The sequence below is a fragment of the Mustela nivalis genome (genome assembly GCF_964662115.1).
Source record: "Mustela nivalis genome assembly, chromosome: 4".
Classification (NCBI taxonomy): Eukaryota; Metazoa; Chordata; class Mammalia; order Carnivora; family Mustelidae; genus Mustela; species Mustela nivalis.
In genome coordinates, this window is record NC_139023.1 from 117,428,243 (window position 1) to 117,444,957 (window position 16,715).

The 16,715-nt window shown below is 41.6% G+C and overlaps 1 protein-coding gene across 4 annotated transcripts in view; it reads right to left on the minus strand.

Annotated features, from left to right (window-relative positions):
* Positions 1-16,390, minus strand: part of LOC309862577 (putative E3 ubiquitin-protein ligase HERC6) — a 62,903-nt gene extending 46,513 nt beyond the window's left edge. For 2 of the 4 annotated variants that reach the window (XR_014310590.1, XM_082726601.1), the window contains exons 1-8: positions 15,872-16,330; positions 13,472-13,631; positions 11,123-11,199; positions 7,115-7,342; positions 5,646-5,743; positions 4,219-4,346; positions 3,074-3,204; positions 1,686-1,753 (exon numbers count right to left, since the gene is read on the minus strand). Coding sequence is in view for 3 of the 4 variants with exons in the window: in XM_082726601.1 (XP_082582727.1) it covers positions 1,686-1,753; positions 3,074-3,204; positions 4,219-4,346; positions 5,646-5,743; positions 7,115-7,342; positions 11,123-11,199; positions 13,472-13,631; positions 15,872-16,226 (1,245 nt within the window). In the remaining variant the exon portion in view is untranslated. Of the gene's footprint in view, positions 1-1,685; positions 1,754-3,073; positions 3,205-4,218; positions 4,347-5,645; positions 5,744-7,114; positions 7,343-11,122; positions 11,200-13,471; positions 13,632-15,871 lie in introns of all 4 variants that reach the window. The other 2 variants (XM_082726600.1, XM_082726602.1) reach the window with 2 other exon arrangements.
* Between the last annotated feature and the right edge of the window lie 325 nt (positions 16,391-16,715).

Below are 16,715 nucleotides of genomic sequence, written 5' to 3' on the forward strand. Positions count from 1 at the left end.
TTTCATCTACATTAAAAAGTTCTTGTTTAGGGGGCTCCTGGGTGGCTCAGTGGGTTAAAGCCTCTGCCTTCGGATCAGGTCATGATCCCTGCATCGAGCTCTCTGCTTGGCAGGGAGCCTGCTTCCACCTCTCTCTCTCTGCCTGCTTGCGATCTCTGCCTGTCAAGTAAATGAGTAAAATCTTTAAAAAAAGAAAGTTCTTGTTTAGGGTAGCCACCTTCATTAATAATCATAGCTACATTTTTTTGTTCTTTTTAAGATTTTATTTAGTAGGTCACCTGGGTGGTTCAGTTGTTAAAGCGTCCGCCTTTGGCTCAGGTCATGATCCCAGAGTCCTGGGATTGAGCCCCACATCTGGCTCCCTGCTCAACAGGAAGCCTGCTTTTCCCTCTCCCACTCCCCCTGCTGTGTTCTCCCTCTTGCTGTATCTCTCTCTGTCAAATAAAATAAATAAAATCTTTAAAAAATGTATTTCTGAGATTTTTATTTATGAGAGAGACAGAGAGAAAGGGAGAGAGAAAGGGAGGGCATGCGAGTGGGGGAAGGGGCAAAGGGAGAGAGAGAATCTCAAGCAGACTCAAAGTTGAGCTCAATCTCACAACCCTGAGATCATGACCGGGGCTGAAATCAAGAGTTGCATGCTTACCTGACTGAGCCACCCAGGTGCCCCCATCTTAGCTAGACCCTGTGGATAACTCGCTGCAGCTTCTCCATCAGCACTTGCCGCCTCACCTTGCACTTTGATATTATGGAGATGGCTTCCTTCCTTAACCTCATGAACCAACCTCTGCTAGCTTCCAACTTCTCTTCTGCAGCTTCGTTACCTCTCTCAGACATCACTGAATTTTTTTTTTTAAGATTTTATTTATTTATTTGACACAGAGAGATGGAGCACACAAGCAGGGGCAGCTGCAGGCAGAAGGAAAGGGAGAAGCAGGCTCCCTACTGAGCAGGGAGCTCAACGTGGGGCCCAATCCCAGGACCCCCGGGATCATGATCTGAGCCAAAGGCAGATGCTCAACTGGCTGAGCCATGCAGGTACCCCTTCATAGAACTAAAGAGAATTAGGGTCTTGCCTGGATCAGACTTTGGTTTTAAGGGAATATTTGATCTTCTATCCAGATCACTAAAACTTTCTCCATATCAGCAATAAGACTGTTTGGCTTTCTCATCATTTGTGTGCTCTTTAAAAAAAAAAGAAATCTAGATGGAAAGAAATGATTTTTATTTTTGTTTTTGTTTATTTTTTTTAAGAAATTTTTTTTTAAAGATTGCATTTATTTATTTGACAGACAGAGATCATAAGTAGGCAGAGAGGCAGGCAGAGAGAGAGGGGGAAGCAGGATCCCTGCTGAGCAGAGAGCCCCACACAGGGTTCAATCCCAGATCATGACCTGAGCCGAAGGCAGGGGCCTAACACACTGAGCCACCCAGGTGCCCCTTTAAGAATATTTTTAAAAGGGGTGCCTGGATGGCTCAGTTAGTTAAGCATCTGCTTTCGGCTCAAGTCAAGATCCCAGGGCCCTGGGATCAAGTACTGTATGGGCTCCTTGCTCAACAGGGAGCCTGCCTCTCTGCCTGCTGTCCCCTGGCGTGTGCACTCCCTACCCCACCTCTGAAAAACAAATAAATAAAAATCTTTAAAAATATATATTTTAAAAATAAACAGAAAGTATAATAAATACCTGACAAGTTGTCACAAAATTGGCATGTGTTCCAGCAAAAATATGTTTGACTTCAAAATCCACAAGGTCTAGAAGAAAATGCAGATCCATGTTTATTGTTTTTAGAAGTAGAAAAATAAATCTTTTGTTACAATCTTAAAACTGCTCTAAAAAAAGTCTTAAAAAATTTTTTTTAATTAGCATGCAATGTATTATTTGTTTCAGGAGTACAGGTCTGCGAATCATCAGTCTTACACAATTCACAGCACTCACCATGGCACATACCCTCTCCAATATCCATCACCCAGCCACCCCATCCCTCCTTCCCCCGCCCCTCCAGCAACCCTCAGTTTGTTTCCTGAGATGAAGAGTCTCTTAAGGTTTGTCTCCTCTAGTTTCGTCTTGTTTCATTTTTCCTTCCCTTCCCCTATGATCCTCTGTCTTTTTTCTCACATTCCTCAAATCAGTGAGATCATATGATAACTGTCCCTCTCTGTTGACTTATTTTGCTTAGCATAATACCCTCTAGTTCCATTCATGTCATTGCAAATGGCAAGATTTCATTTCTTAAAAAATACTCTTAAAAAAACCCCAATATATTGGGGTGCCTGGGTGGCTCAGTCAGTTAAGCATCTGACTCTTAATTTTAACTCAGGTCATGTTCTCAGGGTCATGGGACTGAGCCCCACAGTGGGCTCTGTGCTTAGCATGAAGTCTGCCTGTCCCTCTCCCTCTGCTTTCCCCCTACCCCCGGCCCCATGTTCTTGTGCATGCTCTCTCTCTCTCTAAAATAAATAAAATCCTTAAAACAAAATCTGATATATTACTCATCTAAATTTACTTATTTATTGACAATTTATATTCTTCTAGATGAATTTGGACTATAAGCACCATGAAAAGATTAATTTTGATCAGGTTCTATGTTGTATATTCTTAAAATTTAATTTTAATTTAATTTTTCAGGCACTTGCATAATGAAATCAGGGTGATGTGCTTTAGATGGGGGCTTTTTTGTTTGTTTGTTTGTTTGTTTGTTTGTATTTGATTTGATTTTAAGTAATCTCTACACCCCAGCATGGGGCTCAAACTCACAACCCTGAGATCAAGAGTCACATGCTCTACCCACTGAGCCAGCCAGGTACACCTAGAAGAGGTTCGATTAAATATATAAAAGTGCTTCTGATAATCCATTGACTTGGGATTTTTTTGTATTACCCTAATCTTGAGAAAAAAATTACTAAATACTCCAGGAATCACTGCATAAGAAAAAATGCATATTGTACGGATTAAAAATAACAGTACAAAAAGAATCACAGATCTATGTACTTCTGTGAAAAGAAGATAAGTAATTTTTCTCCTCCAGTGGCATCAATTAAAACAAAATCATAAATGAGTAGGACCACCAGTACCATCAGCAGAAATCAGGCAGGTAAAGTTTTCTGTCGGAGCCTCTGGATGAGTTGGGCTGCTTTTGCAACATGGTCCACGACCAAAAGACACTACCTTTCCAGTGGTGTAGACATATGCAAGTGTATGGTAACTGCAAGAGACAGAATGTAATGAAGACCAAGGGACTCACACTTTTTGAGAAAGATGATGTCTCCTAACAGAAAGTGACAGATTTATCTTATACTGAGTACCTGGATAACCTTATCATAATGTCAAGGTGAGAGGGTATCAAATGATGTGACTAAACAAATGGTAGGTGAATATTAACTTATTACTAACCTTAAAGATAGAATATTATTGGGACGCCTGGGTGGCTCAGTTGCTTAAGCGGCTGCCTTCGGCTCATGTCATGATCCCAGTACCCTGGGATCGAGTCCCACATCGGGCTCCTTGCTCGGCCGGGAGGCTGCTTCTCCCTCTGCCTCTGCCTGCCACTCTGTCTGCCTGTGCTTGCTCTCTCCCTCTCTCTCTCTGACAAATTAAAAAAAAAAAAAAAAGATAGAATATTATTGATGGGTCTTTACTATAGCTTCTACCATTTCTGTTTTTTTGTTTCTTATTTGTCCGAGTGAGAGAGAGCACAAGTCCCTGCTGAGTCAGGGAGCCCGATATGGGGATCGATATATCCCAGGACAATATATCCCAGGCTCAGGAGATCGCAGGACACCGGGATCATGACCTGAGCCGAAGGCAGATGGTTAACAACTGAGCCACCTAGGCGCCCCACCACTATTTTTACTTTTAACTTTCTTCCCAACCCCCAGCACCTAGTAAGGTGGTCTATACACAGAAGTCTTCCAATAAATTCTTATTAAACAAATGAAATTCCTAGAATAAATTAGACAAAAATAGAAAACTCAAACTGTATTTGAAAGAAATAAATTTTCAGAAAGGAAAATGATCTATAAAAAGAGTAGTCACATATTTTGGGTTTTAAGGTTTGATAACATGGCTGGGGAGTCATTTTTTTGGATGAGTAGCAAAGCTTACTGAACCATAGAGGGAGAGGACCCCAGAGGGGTACCCTGAGGAATCATTTCTAAGTAACAAAATGTAACACTTTCTACTCAGGCTAAAAACAAACAAACAAAAACTAGTCCATTACCTTCCACAATCTATCTGTGAAACTAGGCCATCAATTCCTTCCACGAGCTGTGGCCCTTCCTTCTCAGCAGTAGGGCTGTATCCCAGCTGTCCATAGCTATTGCCTCCAAATGTGAACACTTTCCCAGTCTGTTTGAAAAAGAAGGAATCGGACTAATTTCAGATTTTATTTATTTATTTTTAAAGATATTATTTATTTATTTGACAGACAGAGATCACAAGTAGGCAGAGAGGCAGGCAGAGAGAGAGAGAGGTGGAAGCAGGCTCCCTGCCAAGCAGAGAGCCCGATGCGGGGCTCGATCCCAGGGCTCCAGGATCATGACCTGAGCTGAAGGCAGAGGCTTTAACCCACTGAGCCACCCAGGTGCCCCTAATTTCAGATTTTAAAAAGTAACTAAAAACTTGGAGATTAAGTATTATCAAAGAATTGTATGAGAGCACTATATGAAATATAAGCTCTATAATAAAGGGGAGGGGTCTTCTATTTATTATTTCTAATAGTAAATATAAGTTGCTCCAGCTTTGGGGCCAGAGGTTTCAGAGGTAGAGGTCAGTGCTTCATTTATTTTTTATTTTTATTTATTTATTTATTTTTAAAAAGGTTTTATTTATTCATTTGAGAGAGGGGGGAGCACAAGCAGAGAGGGCAGCAGAGGGAGAAGCAGACTCCCCGGTGAGCAGGGAGCCTGATGTGGGGCTCCATCCCAGGACCCTGGGATCGTGACCTGAGCTGAACAACTGAGGCACCCAGCTGCCCCTATTCATTTAGTTTTTAAATAAACATTTCAATCACACAAATAGTTTTCTATTTGTCTATTCCTTGTGGCTATAGACAGAATTCATCCCATTGGAATATACTATTTGGCCAGTAAGAGGAGGAGGCAAACATTTACAAAGCAGGCTGGTAATCGTGCCAAGCAAGAAATGGAACAAAGTAGGTTCTAGTCAGTAATCTGGGTTCTTAAAAGCTGTAAAAATTAGTTTGTCTAATTTGCAATAATTCCATCTGTTGAACTATAAAATGAATGAATAACTGCTAAAAGGATTAGCTCCTATATTAATCATTTAAAAAAAATTTTAAGATTTTATTTTTAAGCATTTTCTACACCCAATGTAGGGATCGAATTTATAGCCCCAAGATCAAAAGTTGCACGCTCTACCAACTGAACCACTCAGGCACCCCATTAATGTAATTAATGTAATTTAGTGGATATCTAAAAGTATTTCCTAAAGCTGAAATTAGCTTCTGTTATACGATCTTGAAAATGTCATGGATTACATTTGATTAATTTTACCTTTTTAGATGTTTGTGCATTGAATGGTTACGTTGAGATATTGATACACAGATTGCTTTCAATAACAGGACATGCACCTTGGAGTAACATTTCTCAGGAATTAAAAAAAAAATAGCAAAACATTTTAGATTACCTGGGTAAGCACGGCAGTGTGTTCATAACCACAGCTGATGTAAACCACACCTAGATTCTCCAGCGCATCAACTGAACAAGGCTTGGAGCTTTGCACCACTGAAAGAAAGCAGAATCTCTAGAGGCTAAGACTCAGATTTCATAACATCTATTAATATTTTCATCATCTTATAATTCATTAACATAATCTTTTAAATGAGCACTCAGGAGTATTATAGAACAGAGGGAAGGCCCTGCCTTGGAAAAGAAAGAAAAACACCCCTTCAGCATCTATTTCTGAAAACGATGTAATCTTCTGGAACACCTCAGCTTATTCTCCTAGAAAGCTAAGTTTTAAGACCTTCATTCCCAATAATATTGCCATTATGTTATATTTGTTTCTGTCACCTAGTAGGTGTTCTGTAAATATGCAATAATAATTAAGAAAAGAAGAGGACTTACTTCATGTTGACAGAGTCAAACGAAATGAGATTAAGTCCTGGCTGAGCATATATTAACTGAATATAAAGAACTGAACAGAGGGACAGGGTTCGTGGGGAAGACTTCGCCGTGAGTTTGTTTAAGGGCTGTCGGTTGTTTGTCCTGCCAGCATCTTCTAATCCAGTGGTTCACAAGCCTGACTGCACATCGGTATAACTTGCAGACTCTTTAATAATGACCAATGCCTGACTTCCATCCCCAGACCTTCTGATTTACTTGGTATGGCATCTAACTTGGGTGCTGGGATTTTTTAAATGACTTCCATCCCCAGACCTTCTGATTTATTTGGTATGGCATCTAACTTGGGTGCTGGGATTTTTTAAATGCTCTTACAGTAGACAAAATAAGGTCTTCAAAGATGTCCGTGTTCTTTCCCAGAGGTTGTGGCTATGTTAGATTACACGACAAAGAGGAGCTAATGAAAATGGAATTAAAGTTGTAATCTATTGACCTTAAAATAAGGAGGTTAGCCTGGATTATCTGGGTGGGCCCAATGTAATCACCAGGGTCCTTTATCTGAAGAAGAGGGAATGCAGAAAAATCACGGTGAGAGTGTTGTGACCCGAGGAAGATTTCACCAGCCATTGCTGGCTTTGAAAAAGCGGGGCTATGAGTCAAGGAATGGAGGTGGGTGCTAGAAGGGGTAAAGACGAAAAAATGGTGCAACACCCCTACGCATCCCCTACCCGGCTGTCCGGAAGCCTCCAGAAAGGAACTCAGCCCTGCTGACACCTTGATTTTAGCCCTGTGAGACCTGAATCAAACTTCTGACCACCAGAACTGTAAGATAATACATTTGTGTTGTTTGAAACCACAAGTTTGTGGTAATACATTACAGTGGCCATCACAAATCAAGATGGCTCCCCAGGGGATTCTCATGTATCACAAAGTTTGGGAATCACTGCTCTCATCCTAGAGAGTCCCCTTTGTGGAGCTGGTTCTACAACTGGAAAGAAAGACTGATTTACCACAGGAAGACTATCTCGTTACCTGGGACCTTCTTCTTGCGCAGGGCCAGCTGCCCTTCACTGTTGCTTCCCCAGCCAAACGAAGCCCCCGAGAGAGACAGGGCGAAGCTGTGTGCCCCACCTGCAGCCACCTGAGTGAGGGGGATGCCGTCCAGGAACTGCACCCTCTGCGGGCTGGCTTGGGAGGGGCACTCCTTCCCCAGGCCCAGCTGCCCGTGGCTGTTACTTCCCCAGGCAAACAGCCGGCCATCTACAAAGAGAAAGCAGAGAAATTGAGAACTGCCAACACACTGGAATACCAAATTCAAGTAGAAACTGCCACCCTTATTGTACAAGTCTTTAATAACTACAACAGGGATAAAGGAGGTTAGAGTATTCTCACTAAGAGCAACGAGGATGGTCAAGAACACCTTCAAAAGCCCCTTCCAACAATACCTACTCCTCTTCTCCCTCCAGTTGAGAACAACTCTGTTCCTTCAGCTGCTCAGACCAGAAATTTTGAAATCATCCTCGACTCCCTTCTTTCTTTTACACCCTTCACCGTAGCAAATCCTAAAGTCTCTACCTTTAAAGTGTGTCGAAACTGACCACTTTTCACCTCTCCACGGTTAACTACCTTAGCCACCAAGACTCTGTTACATTTCTCCCGGATGTTTACAACAGCCCCTTGCTAGGCTCCCCGTGTCCATATTTGTCTGTTTTCCAAAGCAGCCAGAGTGCTCTTAAAAAAAAAAAAAAAAAAAAAAGATAGAACCCTTCAGGAATTTGCTATCTTGCTCAATTAAAGGCTAATTCTCACCACAGCTCACAAGCCCTGGGTCACAGTGTTCCCTAGGACACATCTCAGACCTTTATCTCTCCCTTGCACAGACCTTTCCAGAGACCCTGCTGTTTCTGAACATACTGCTGAGTCTGTTGCTACCTCATTGCCTTTGCATCTAGATCATACCTCTGGATCATGGCCTTAGCATCACGTCTTCCTCCATCCCTTCTTTTGGTCTCTGGTCATGGTGTAAGTGATAGTCTCCCTAACATTATTTATAAAAGAGAAAGATTCCTTCCCTCCACTCCAGTACCTTCTCCCATCCCCTTACCTGGCCTCACTTTCCTCTACCCTTATCGCTGTTATATGACATAATTATTTGTCTATGTGTAAGGTTCACCTCTCCTACACACCGTCCAGCATATAAGCTCCATGAAAGCACAGTCTTAGGTGTGTTCACAGCTGTACCCTTTTTGCTGGAGACATAGGCACTTAAAAAATACTTGTGGAATGACTCTATGGAAGAAAAAGACCATCAACATTTTACGTTGAATTTGACCAAAGATGGATAACTTACATGAGGTAAAAAAAAAAAAAAATCAAGATCTTCTAATGCTTCATTGTTTACCCGGAAAAATGCTAATAAAGCTCAGATTTTTATATTATTATATCTAATTTTTCTTTTTTAACTCTTCTAAAGTTATTTCTACCACTGAAAAGCATTTCTGGGGCACTTGGTGGTTCAGAGGGTTAAGCGTCTGCCTTTGGCTCAGGTCATGATCCCAGGGTTTGGGATCCCAAGCCCCGTGTCAGGCCCCGTGTCAGGCTCTGTGTCAGGCCCTCTGCTTGGCGGGGAGCCTGCTTCTCCCTCTCCTACTGCTCCCTTGCTTGTGCTCTCTTACCTGTCAAATAAATAAAATCTTAAAAAAGAAAGAAAGAAAGAATTTCTGAGGGCCCACTGCACAATGTCAAACTCATAGGAAGGTCTATGAGAACTCACAGTTCACCACAGCAAATGTACTGGGTACATGGGTTCCACACAGCCCTCAGTCCAGACCAGTATAAAGGCAAATCAATACCCTGGGGAAACACATCAAGCTGTTTCAATAATGAAGAAGAAGGAAAGGAAGGAAGAAAGAAAAACTAATCCTTCTTGTACCCCTGCTATCGGCCATTGGTGGTACAGGATATATTGTGTTCCTTCTTTCACTGAATCTTCTAAATGCCCCATATGATAGGCATCAGTTCTCCTACAGATGAGAAAGATCAAACCTCTGGAAATGGTAGGAAGGAATTCTCCAAGAGCCACAGGATTATGCTGTGGGTTCATGGCCTTCATGGTACCATGGTTAACTGCTTAGGGTTGAGAAGTAAACAGATTCAGGTTCAAATTCCACTCCTATTGCTTAGTGTGTGACTTGAGGCAAATCACAAAAAGTCTCTGAGTCCAATTTCCCATTTCTACAATGAGGGTACCAATGATGCGCAGCATCTGTGTTTGTTAAGTGATTTCATGAGATTCCAGACATAAAGCATCTCCCATAGTAGCTGGCGCACAGAAGGCAACCAGGCAATGTCCGGAGCCCCTGTGGTGCAGCTGCCATTATGCATATGACATCACCTGGGGCATATGCAAATGTCACATGTCTCTGGAAGACACTCACAATATGCCACCCCAAAATACGCCATTCTGACATAAAGGTTATTGTGAGCTGAAGGCAACTGAGAATCCACAAATGTGGGAAAAGTTCTCTGCCCTCCTCTTATCCACCCAAGTGCAAGGTATATATTTCCCATTTGAAGGTGCAGGGACCCATCACCAGAGATGGACAGTCTGCCTTAACATGAGTCCTCACAAATAACCCTAAATAAAATAACTCTTATCTTCTATTAGTTTCTCCCATGTATACCTCCCATGTATTTCCCTACAATCGGTCATCCTGCAAAGCCCAAGTCCTTCCCTCATTAAAATGGTTCATAAGCCCCTAAGTCTAAACACTTCTTGAGTTTCACTTTTTTTCTGTAAACTTCCATGCACTAAAATAATAAAACTGGTATGTCTTTTCTCTTGTCAATCTATCTTTTGTCACTTAAATGTGCAGACTCCCAGGTACTGAACCAAAGAGGATAGGAGAGGGCACCTGGGTGACTCAGTGGGTTAAAACCTCTGCCTTCAGCTCAGGTCGTGATCCCAGGGTCATCAGATTGAGCCCCACATAGGGCTCTCTGTTCAGCGGGGAGCCTGCTTCCTCCTCTCTCTCTCTGCCTGCCTCTCTGCCTACTTGTGCTGCCAAATAAATAAATAAATAAATAATCTTCTTTAAAAAAAAAAAAAGAGGATGGATAGGAGAAAAGTTTTTCTTCTGCAATACTTTCTATTGGAACCTTTTAACTGACGCTGGACAAAGGATGGGGCTACTAGTAGAAAAACATGTGAAGTCATAATTTTAATATCTTGACTCTTCTTTCTTTGATCTAAGTAAAAAAGACAAATAGACCTCAGTCTACCTGAGTTTGCTGGTGTATATAACCATTCAGCATACAGGGCAAAGTTCCAGCTAAAACTACTACTAAATTCTGTGACAGTCAGATCAGGTCATGTGAACCGAGATGACCCTTTATGGCATTTATATAAATTAGGCACTACTTAGAGTATAGCATGAACAAAGAGAATAGGGGAAAAAATGAAGAACAATACAGCTTATGAAATCTAAAGAGTTAATAAAACTTCTAGGGGTGCCTGGGTGGCTCAGTGGGTTAAGTCACTGCGTTCCAGTCGGGTCATAGTTTCAGGGTCCTGGGATCGAGCCCCACACTGGGCTCTCTGCTCAGCAGGGAACCTGCTTACCCCTCTGTCTCTGCCTGTCTCTCTGCCTACTTGTGATCTCTGTCAAATAAATAAATAAAATCTTAAAAAAAAAAAACCCAACAAACTTCTAAATGCATTAAAATGAGCCCCAGTACATTAAAAATCAACAGGCATCATTCATATTCAAAAAAATTACTTTGTGGGGCATCTGGGTGACTCAGTCACTAAGCATTAAGCTTCTGCCTTTGGCTTAGGTCATGATCCCAGAGTCCTGGGATCCAGACTCAAATCAGGCTCCCTGCTAGGCAGGAAGCCTGCTTCTCCACCTCCGACTCCCCCTACTTGTGTTCCCTCTCTCACTGTGTCTTTCTCTGTCAAATAAATAAAATCTTTAAAAAAAAAAATTACTTTGCAATGACACTTAGAAGATCCAAAAACCCTTTTATTATTTTTTTTACCTTCTGATAATGCCAGGGAGTGGTGGTGTCCACAGGAAACTTGTATAATTTTTATATCAGTCAGAGTTTTTATCTTCCTGTAAGAAAAATGATACAAAATTTATTAATCTTTCTTTAGAGTGGCTCACCAAATGAACTACAGATATTAAAACAATCCCAGGTAAGATATTTGGTTTAGGGAAATAACTTTCTCTTCCTTTCTTTTCTTTTTAAACTGGGCTATCTTAATGTTTTTTTACAATAGGATAAATGGGTCTCTGGATGACGGCAGATATGTAATTCCAAACTCGGCAGTATTCAAAAACACCACAGTAATGGCAATTTTCCTGACTGGCATGTAATCATCAGTAATTATAAGGAGTTATTTGTCAGAAACAGCTGTCACACTAACAAGTTTGCATTTACACATCAATCATTTTCAGGATTTTTGGTAACCTGGGCATATTTTCCCCAGAAATAACTTTATTTTCTTATTTTTTCTGTTGTACCCTAATTCCAAAGTCCTCAAACTATTTTAAACATGACATCAGCACATATAAAGGTACAGAGCAGGGACTTCTGGGTGTCTCAGCTGGTTAAGTGACTGCCTTCGGCTTAGGTCATGATCCTGGAGTCCTGGGATAGAGTCCCACATCCAGCCCTGCATTGGGTTCCCTACTTGACAGGGAGTCTGCTTCTCCCTCTGACCCTCTCCCTTCTCATGCTCTCTCTCTCTCTCTCTCTCAAATAAATAAATAAACAAATAAATAAATTTAATCTTGGGGGAAAAAAGGTACAAGCAGAGTCCAAACAGTTGTGATATAGAAGTGATATTTATTAGATTTTAAATGCAGTATATAATGTGCTAACTTTTATTCTGTACTTATTGGCTTAAAAGAAAAGTTTCTTCATGCACATATGACACAGGGCTTTAGAATTTATAGAACACTGTTATTTATATCACCTGATTTAAACCCTATGCAATAAAGAAATCATTAGGTTGAATCCTACTAAACTGCCATTTTTGTGGATCAAAAACATAACTATCCACAATTTCATATGGCTGAACCTAACAGAACTCAGAGCTCTGGTTTGGTCTAGGGAATCACGTTATAGATATCATGTTGTAGAACTAGACTCAAAAACTTTGTCTTTTCATTTCAAGTTCAATGCTTGTCCCCCAAAGCCATACACTTTCTTATACAGTTAAAAACCAGAGAAGTAACAAAAAGTAACTTCCAAGTATTAAAAATTATACTTTAAAAAATTCTTTAACAGGGCACCTGGATGGCTCAGTGGGTTAAGCCTCTGCCTTGGGTCAGGTCATGATCTCAGGGTCCTGGGATGGAGCCCCCGCATCAGTCTCTCTACTCAGCAGGGAGCTTGCTTCCCCCTCTCTCTCTGCCTGCCTCTCTGCCTACTTGTGATCTATGTCTGTCAAATAAATAAATACAATCTTTCACCAAAAAGAAAAAAAATTCTTAAACATATAATTCATGGACACACAATTCAGACTGCTTATTGTATCATTTGTCCTAGAAAGGTGTTTGTGAGGAAATGATTCTCCCCCCATCTTACTACACAAAATATTAGGATCCAGTGGCTTAAGACAGAACAAAAAGGTCATGTTGGGAGGAAAACTCTTCCTCTTCCAGGTTGGATCCAGTCGAAAGAAAACGGGGGACATGCAAATTAACTGACAATAGACAGATTAACAGGAGAAAAAAACAAGGCTTATTTACATGTACACAGGGGAGCTCCCAGTAATGGAAAATCTGTGGAATCACTTAAAATATATCAACAGCCAAAGGAAGGGATTTAGGACTTCAGTAGGAGAGTATGGAAGGTTCCATAGGTTTTTTTAATCTTGATTGGGCAATCTGTCTTCACAGCAACTGAAATCAAAAGAAACTCGCTCCAAGCTATTAACAGCAGCTTTTTTTTTTCAAGGAGATCCTGCTTTAGTCAGAAAGGAAGTTCAGATAAGGTTTCTTTCTGTATCTTCTGTGTAATGCTTTTACTTTAAAATAATACTTATTTTATTGATATTTTATGTTTACTTTATATATTTTATTTATTTATTTATTTATTTGCTGGGAGGGCCCCCCAGTTATTTCCAATACATAAGATGTAGATCAAAGGGTCACAGGTTCTCATTTCAAATGCCCTGCCCTCCTCCTTCATAGGACTCTAATTAAGCAAGAGTTGGTGTTGGAGGTTTTTTCCTGCCTCTCTCTCACTATACTATAATCATTGAGGCTAGGGACTGTGTTTGTCATAGTCATCTTTGTACCCGGACATCTTGCATAGTGCCTCGCCCATGAAACTGAAAAATAACAGATGAATGAACGACTGAATGGAAATACTTACCTAGGTATAAGATTTATTTCCTTAAATTCTCCAATTCCCAGCTGCCCTTCAGAACCAGCCCCCCATGCAAAGACCCTTCCTTTGTAACAGACAGCAAGAGAGTGTTCCTTTCCACAGCTCATGAGATCAACACGTAGAGTTTCCAATGCCGGTATTCGTTCTTCAGGAACAAAAACAAAACAAAACACCTCAGAAGATTATTAATTTAACAAGAAGTTTAAGACAACAAGTTTACTTTCTTCAAAAAGAAGGTTCACTCAGATTTCTCATCCTTTCCAATGGACTTTTAAATCAAGACCTGATAATCACACTTAAGATGTGAAGGAAAAAAGCTCAATGTATGTTACGCTGTCTGTGTGGGAATATGGTTGCCATTCAAAAGGATGAGTTTTATGGAGGAGGGGAACTTGTAGGGACTATGAGGCTTGGCCTAAGATTTCTCTATGATGATGGTAGTAAAACAAAGGGAGACAGAGAATAGATGTCTCTTCCAACTTCCCAGCCCTGAACAGTGAGAATAGTGAGTCCCTTCTCAGGAAGAAGTGAGCAGGGAGCCTTCCCCATGAATGTGAGAGGCAGAAGCCAGATCCTCTCACAAAGAGGAATGCAGTAATATGCCCTTAATGGGTCAAAGGTGCCCACAAATGAAAACTTGGTTATTACAGCATGATTCTTACAAGTTAATCTAAACTGCTTTCCCAAAGTGTTTGTCTCTGAATTGTAAGAGGTTTCGAGTTAAGTATATCACTACTAGAAAAGTTTTTGCTAATACTTCAGTTTTCTTTTTTTTAAAACTTTGTGATCCTATCCTTTTCAATGATTTATTTTCAAACTATGGGATAATAAATATCCCAAAGAGTCACACACTCATGAAGGTAAAGACTAGTACCACATTCCTGGGGAACAATTAGGCATCAGGTATCATGTTGCCTCTCATCTTCACCTAAAGAATCAGGTTATGCCACCCCGAAATATACCACTTTGACAGAATGATGATTTTGTGCTGAAGGCAACTGAAACTCAACAGATGCAGGAAGAGTTCTCTGCCCTCCCTCTAGACACCTAAAAGTAGGGCATAAATTTCCCTTGTAAAGGTATCCTTCCTTTCCTACAGCAGAAAGAGAAGAGGAACTCTTACCACCGGAGCTGGCACTAGTCTCCCCCATTTTTTTTTTTTTAAAGATTTTATTTATTTATTTGACAGAGAGAAATCACAAGTAGATGGAGAGGCAGGGCAGAGAGAGAGAGAGAGAGGGAAGCAGGCTCCCTGCTGAGCAGGGATCCCAATGCGGGCCTCGATCCCAGGACCCCGAGATCATGACCCGAGCCGAAGGCAGCGGCTTAACCCACTGAGCCACCCAGGTGCCCTAGTCTCCCCCATTTATTTCCAGTCATTTCCCCACAACGAATTATCTTTTGAAGCTCAAACTCCCTTTTCTTTGCTAAAATGCAATATAAGTCCTTGAATTTAACCACTTTTGAGTTTCCTTTTTTTTCTGTGAACTCCTATGCACATAAAATATTAATAAAATTGTATATATTTTTCCTTAATCTTTGTCTACTTAGTTTGCAGGCCTTCAGAAAAAGAACAGGGTAGAGGAGAAATTTTTCCTCCCAGACACAATGCTTGGTATTTATTTTGAGTAAGTAGTCATAAATTTGGTCAAATAATGGCAATCACAGCATTATTTATAGCAGTCCCTAATGAGGAGAAAACCTAATGTCCATCAAAGAAGAAGAATTAACTTGTATTGTCAAAGCCTGGATGTTTTGCAACAACTTAAAATGTGTTTTCAAAAAATACATAATAAAAAAACAGTATGTTCATGATATCATGTTTCATAAGAGCGTAGTTTATAGAGCTGTATAGGTACCGCGTATACAAACTATATAATGACATGCTTTTATAAAAGTAACTACAGAATAGAGCAAAAAAGCAAATACATCAAAATATTATAGTTGTCTTTGGGTAGTGGAATTATAGGCAATTTCTTTCCCTGTGTTTCTATAATAATTAGTAATGGTAAAAATGCTATTATACTTTTTTTTTTTTAAATTTTATTAAAAGATGCCCTGGGGTATTTCTGAGTTAGGGATGTTCCACCCAGAAACCACATTTGGAAGTTCCCTCCAGTCCGGAGAGACTCGCCCTGGCAGGGATTGGTCTAGAAAGGCTCCGTGGGAGGGACCACGCTGTCCCGTTAGGTTCCGCTCTCAGTTACGCTTTTAAGAGGAACTGGAAACCGAAACAAACCGCGGTTCTGGAAAACGAAACTAACGAAGTTGGGCGCAGGCAGCGTAGAGCATCGTTTGGTCGTCTCGTGGGGCCCAGAGACACGGGACTCCCAGCACCCCCACTCCCTGCCCCCCCCCCGCCCCGCACCTTTGCCCGGCACTCACTTGGCTGCTCCTGGCGCTGCACGTCCCGCCGCCCCAGCTGGCCGTGGCTGTTGTCCCCGTAAGAGTGCAATTCGCCGTTGCTCAGCAGCAGCAGGGAGTGGCGCTCCCCGGAGGCCGCCTGTCGCAGCTCCGCACCGCCACGGCCAGCCGGCCTCCGGCGCAGAGGTCCTGGGCGGTTGGTGTTCCAGCAGAGGTACATCGCGCTCCCGCACGCCGCGCCTACGCCTACGCGCTCTCGGAGGCTAGTGACAGCTGAGTGCTGGTTTGCGGAAACCGGAAAGCCAGGTGGACCGGCCGGACTTAACCTAGAGGCCAACTCCCACCACAACGCCCCCGCCCTGGCACCCTTAGTCATCCTGACGTCCCGGCCAATGGCTTTTGGAGCTCAAACGTGAGCACCCAAGTGCTGAGGAGCGCTGAGGGATTCCAGAGGAAGACTCCTGCGTTCTCTTACATACTAGCTAAGCAGCTCCGGAGCTGTGTGACTTGGGGCTAGTTTCCTAACGAAGCTGTGCCACATCGATGACACGTGGACAGTAAATCTACCTTTAGGGTAATTCAACAGGTAATGCATAATGCTAGAATAATGCTTGGAGTGCTTAGAGTGCTTAGCAAAAGCATCTGAGTGCCTACCCTTTTTTCCTAGGCTGTTTTGGGCAGTGGAAAAGCAAAGTCCTCTTGGGACTAACACTGTCCTATTTATAAAGGGGTAAGTACTTAGTATAATGTCAAGTGGCAACAGTACAGTAAAGTAGTAGAGGGTGGGGGCAAAAGGAGCTTTGGGGTTTTAAAAAAGATTTTACTTATTAAAAACAAAGATTTCATTTATTTATTTGAGAGAGAG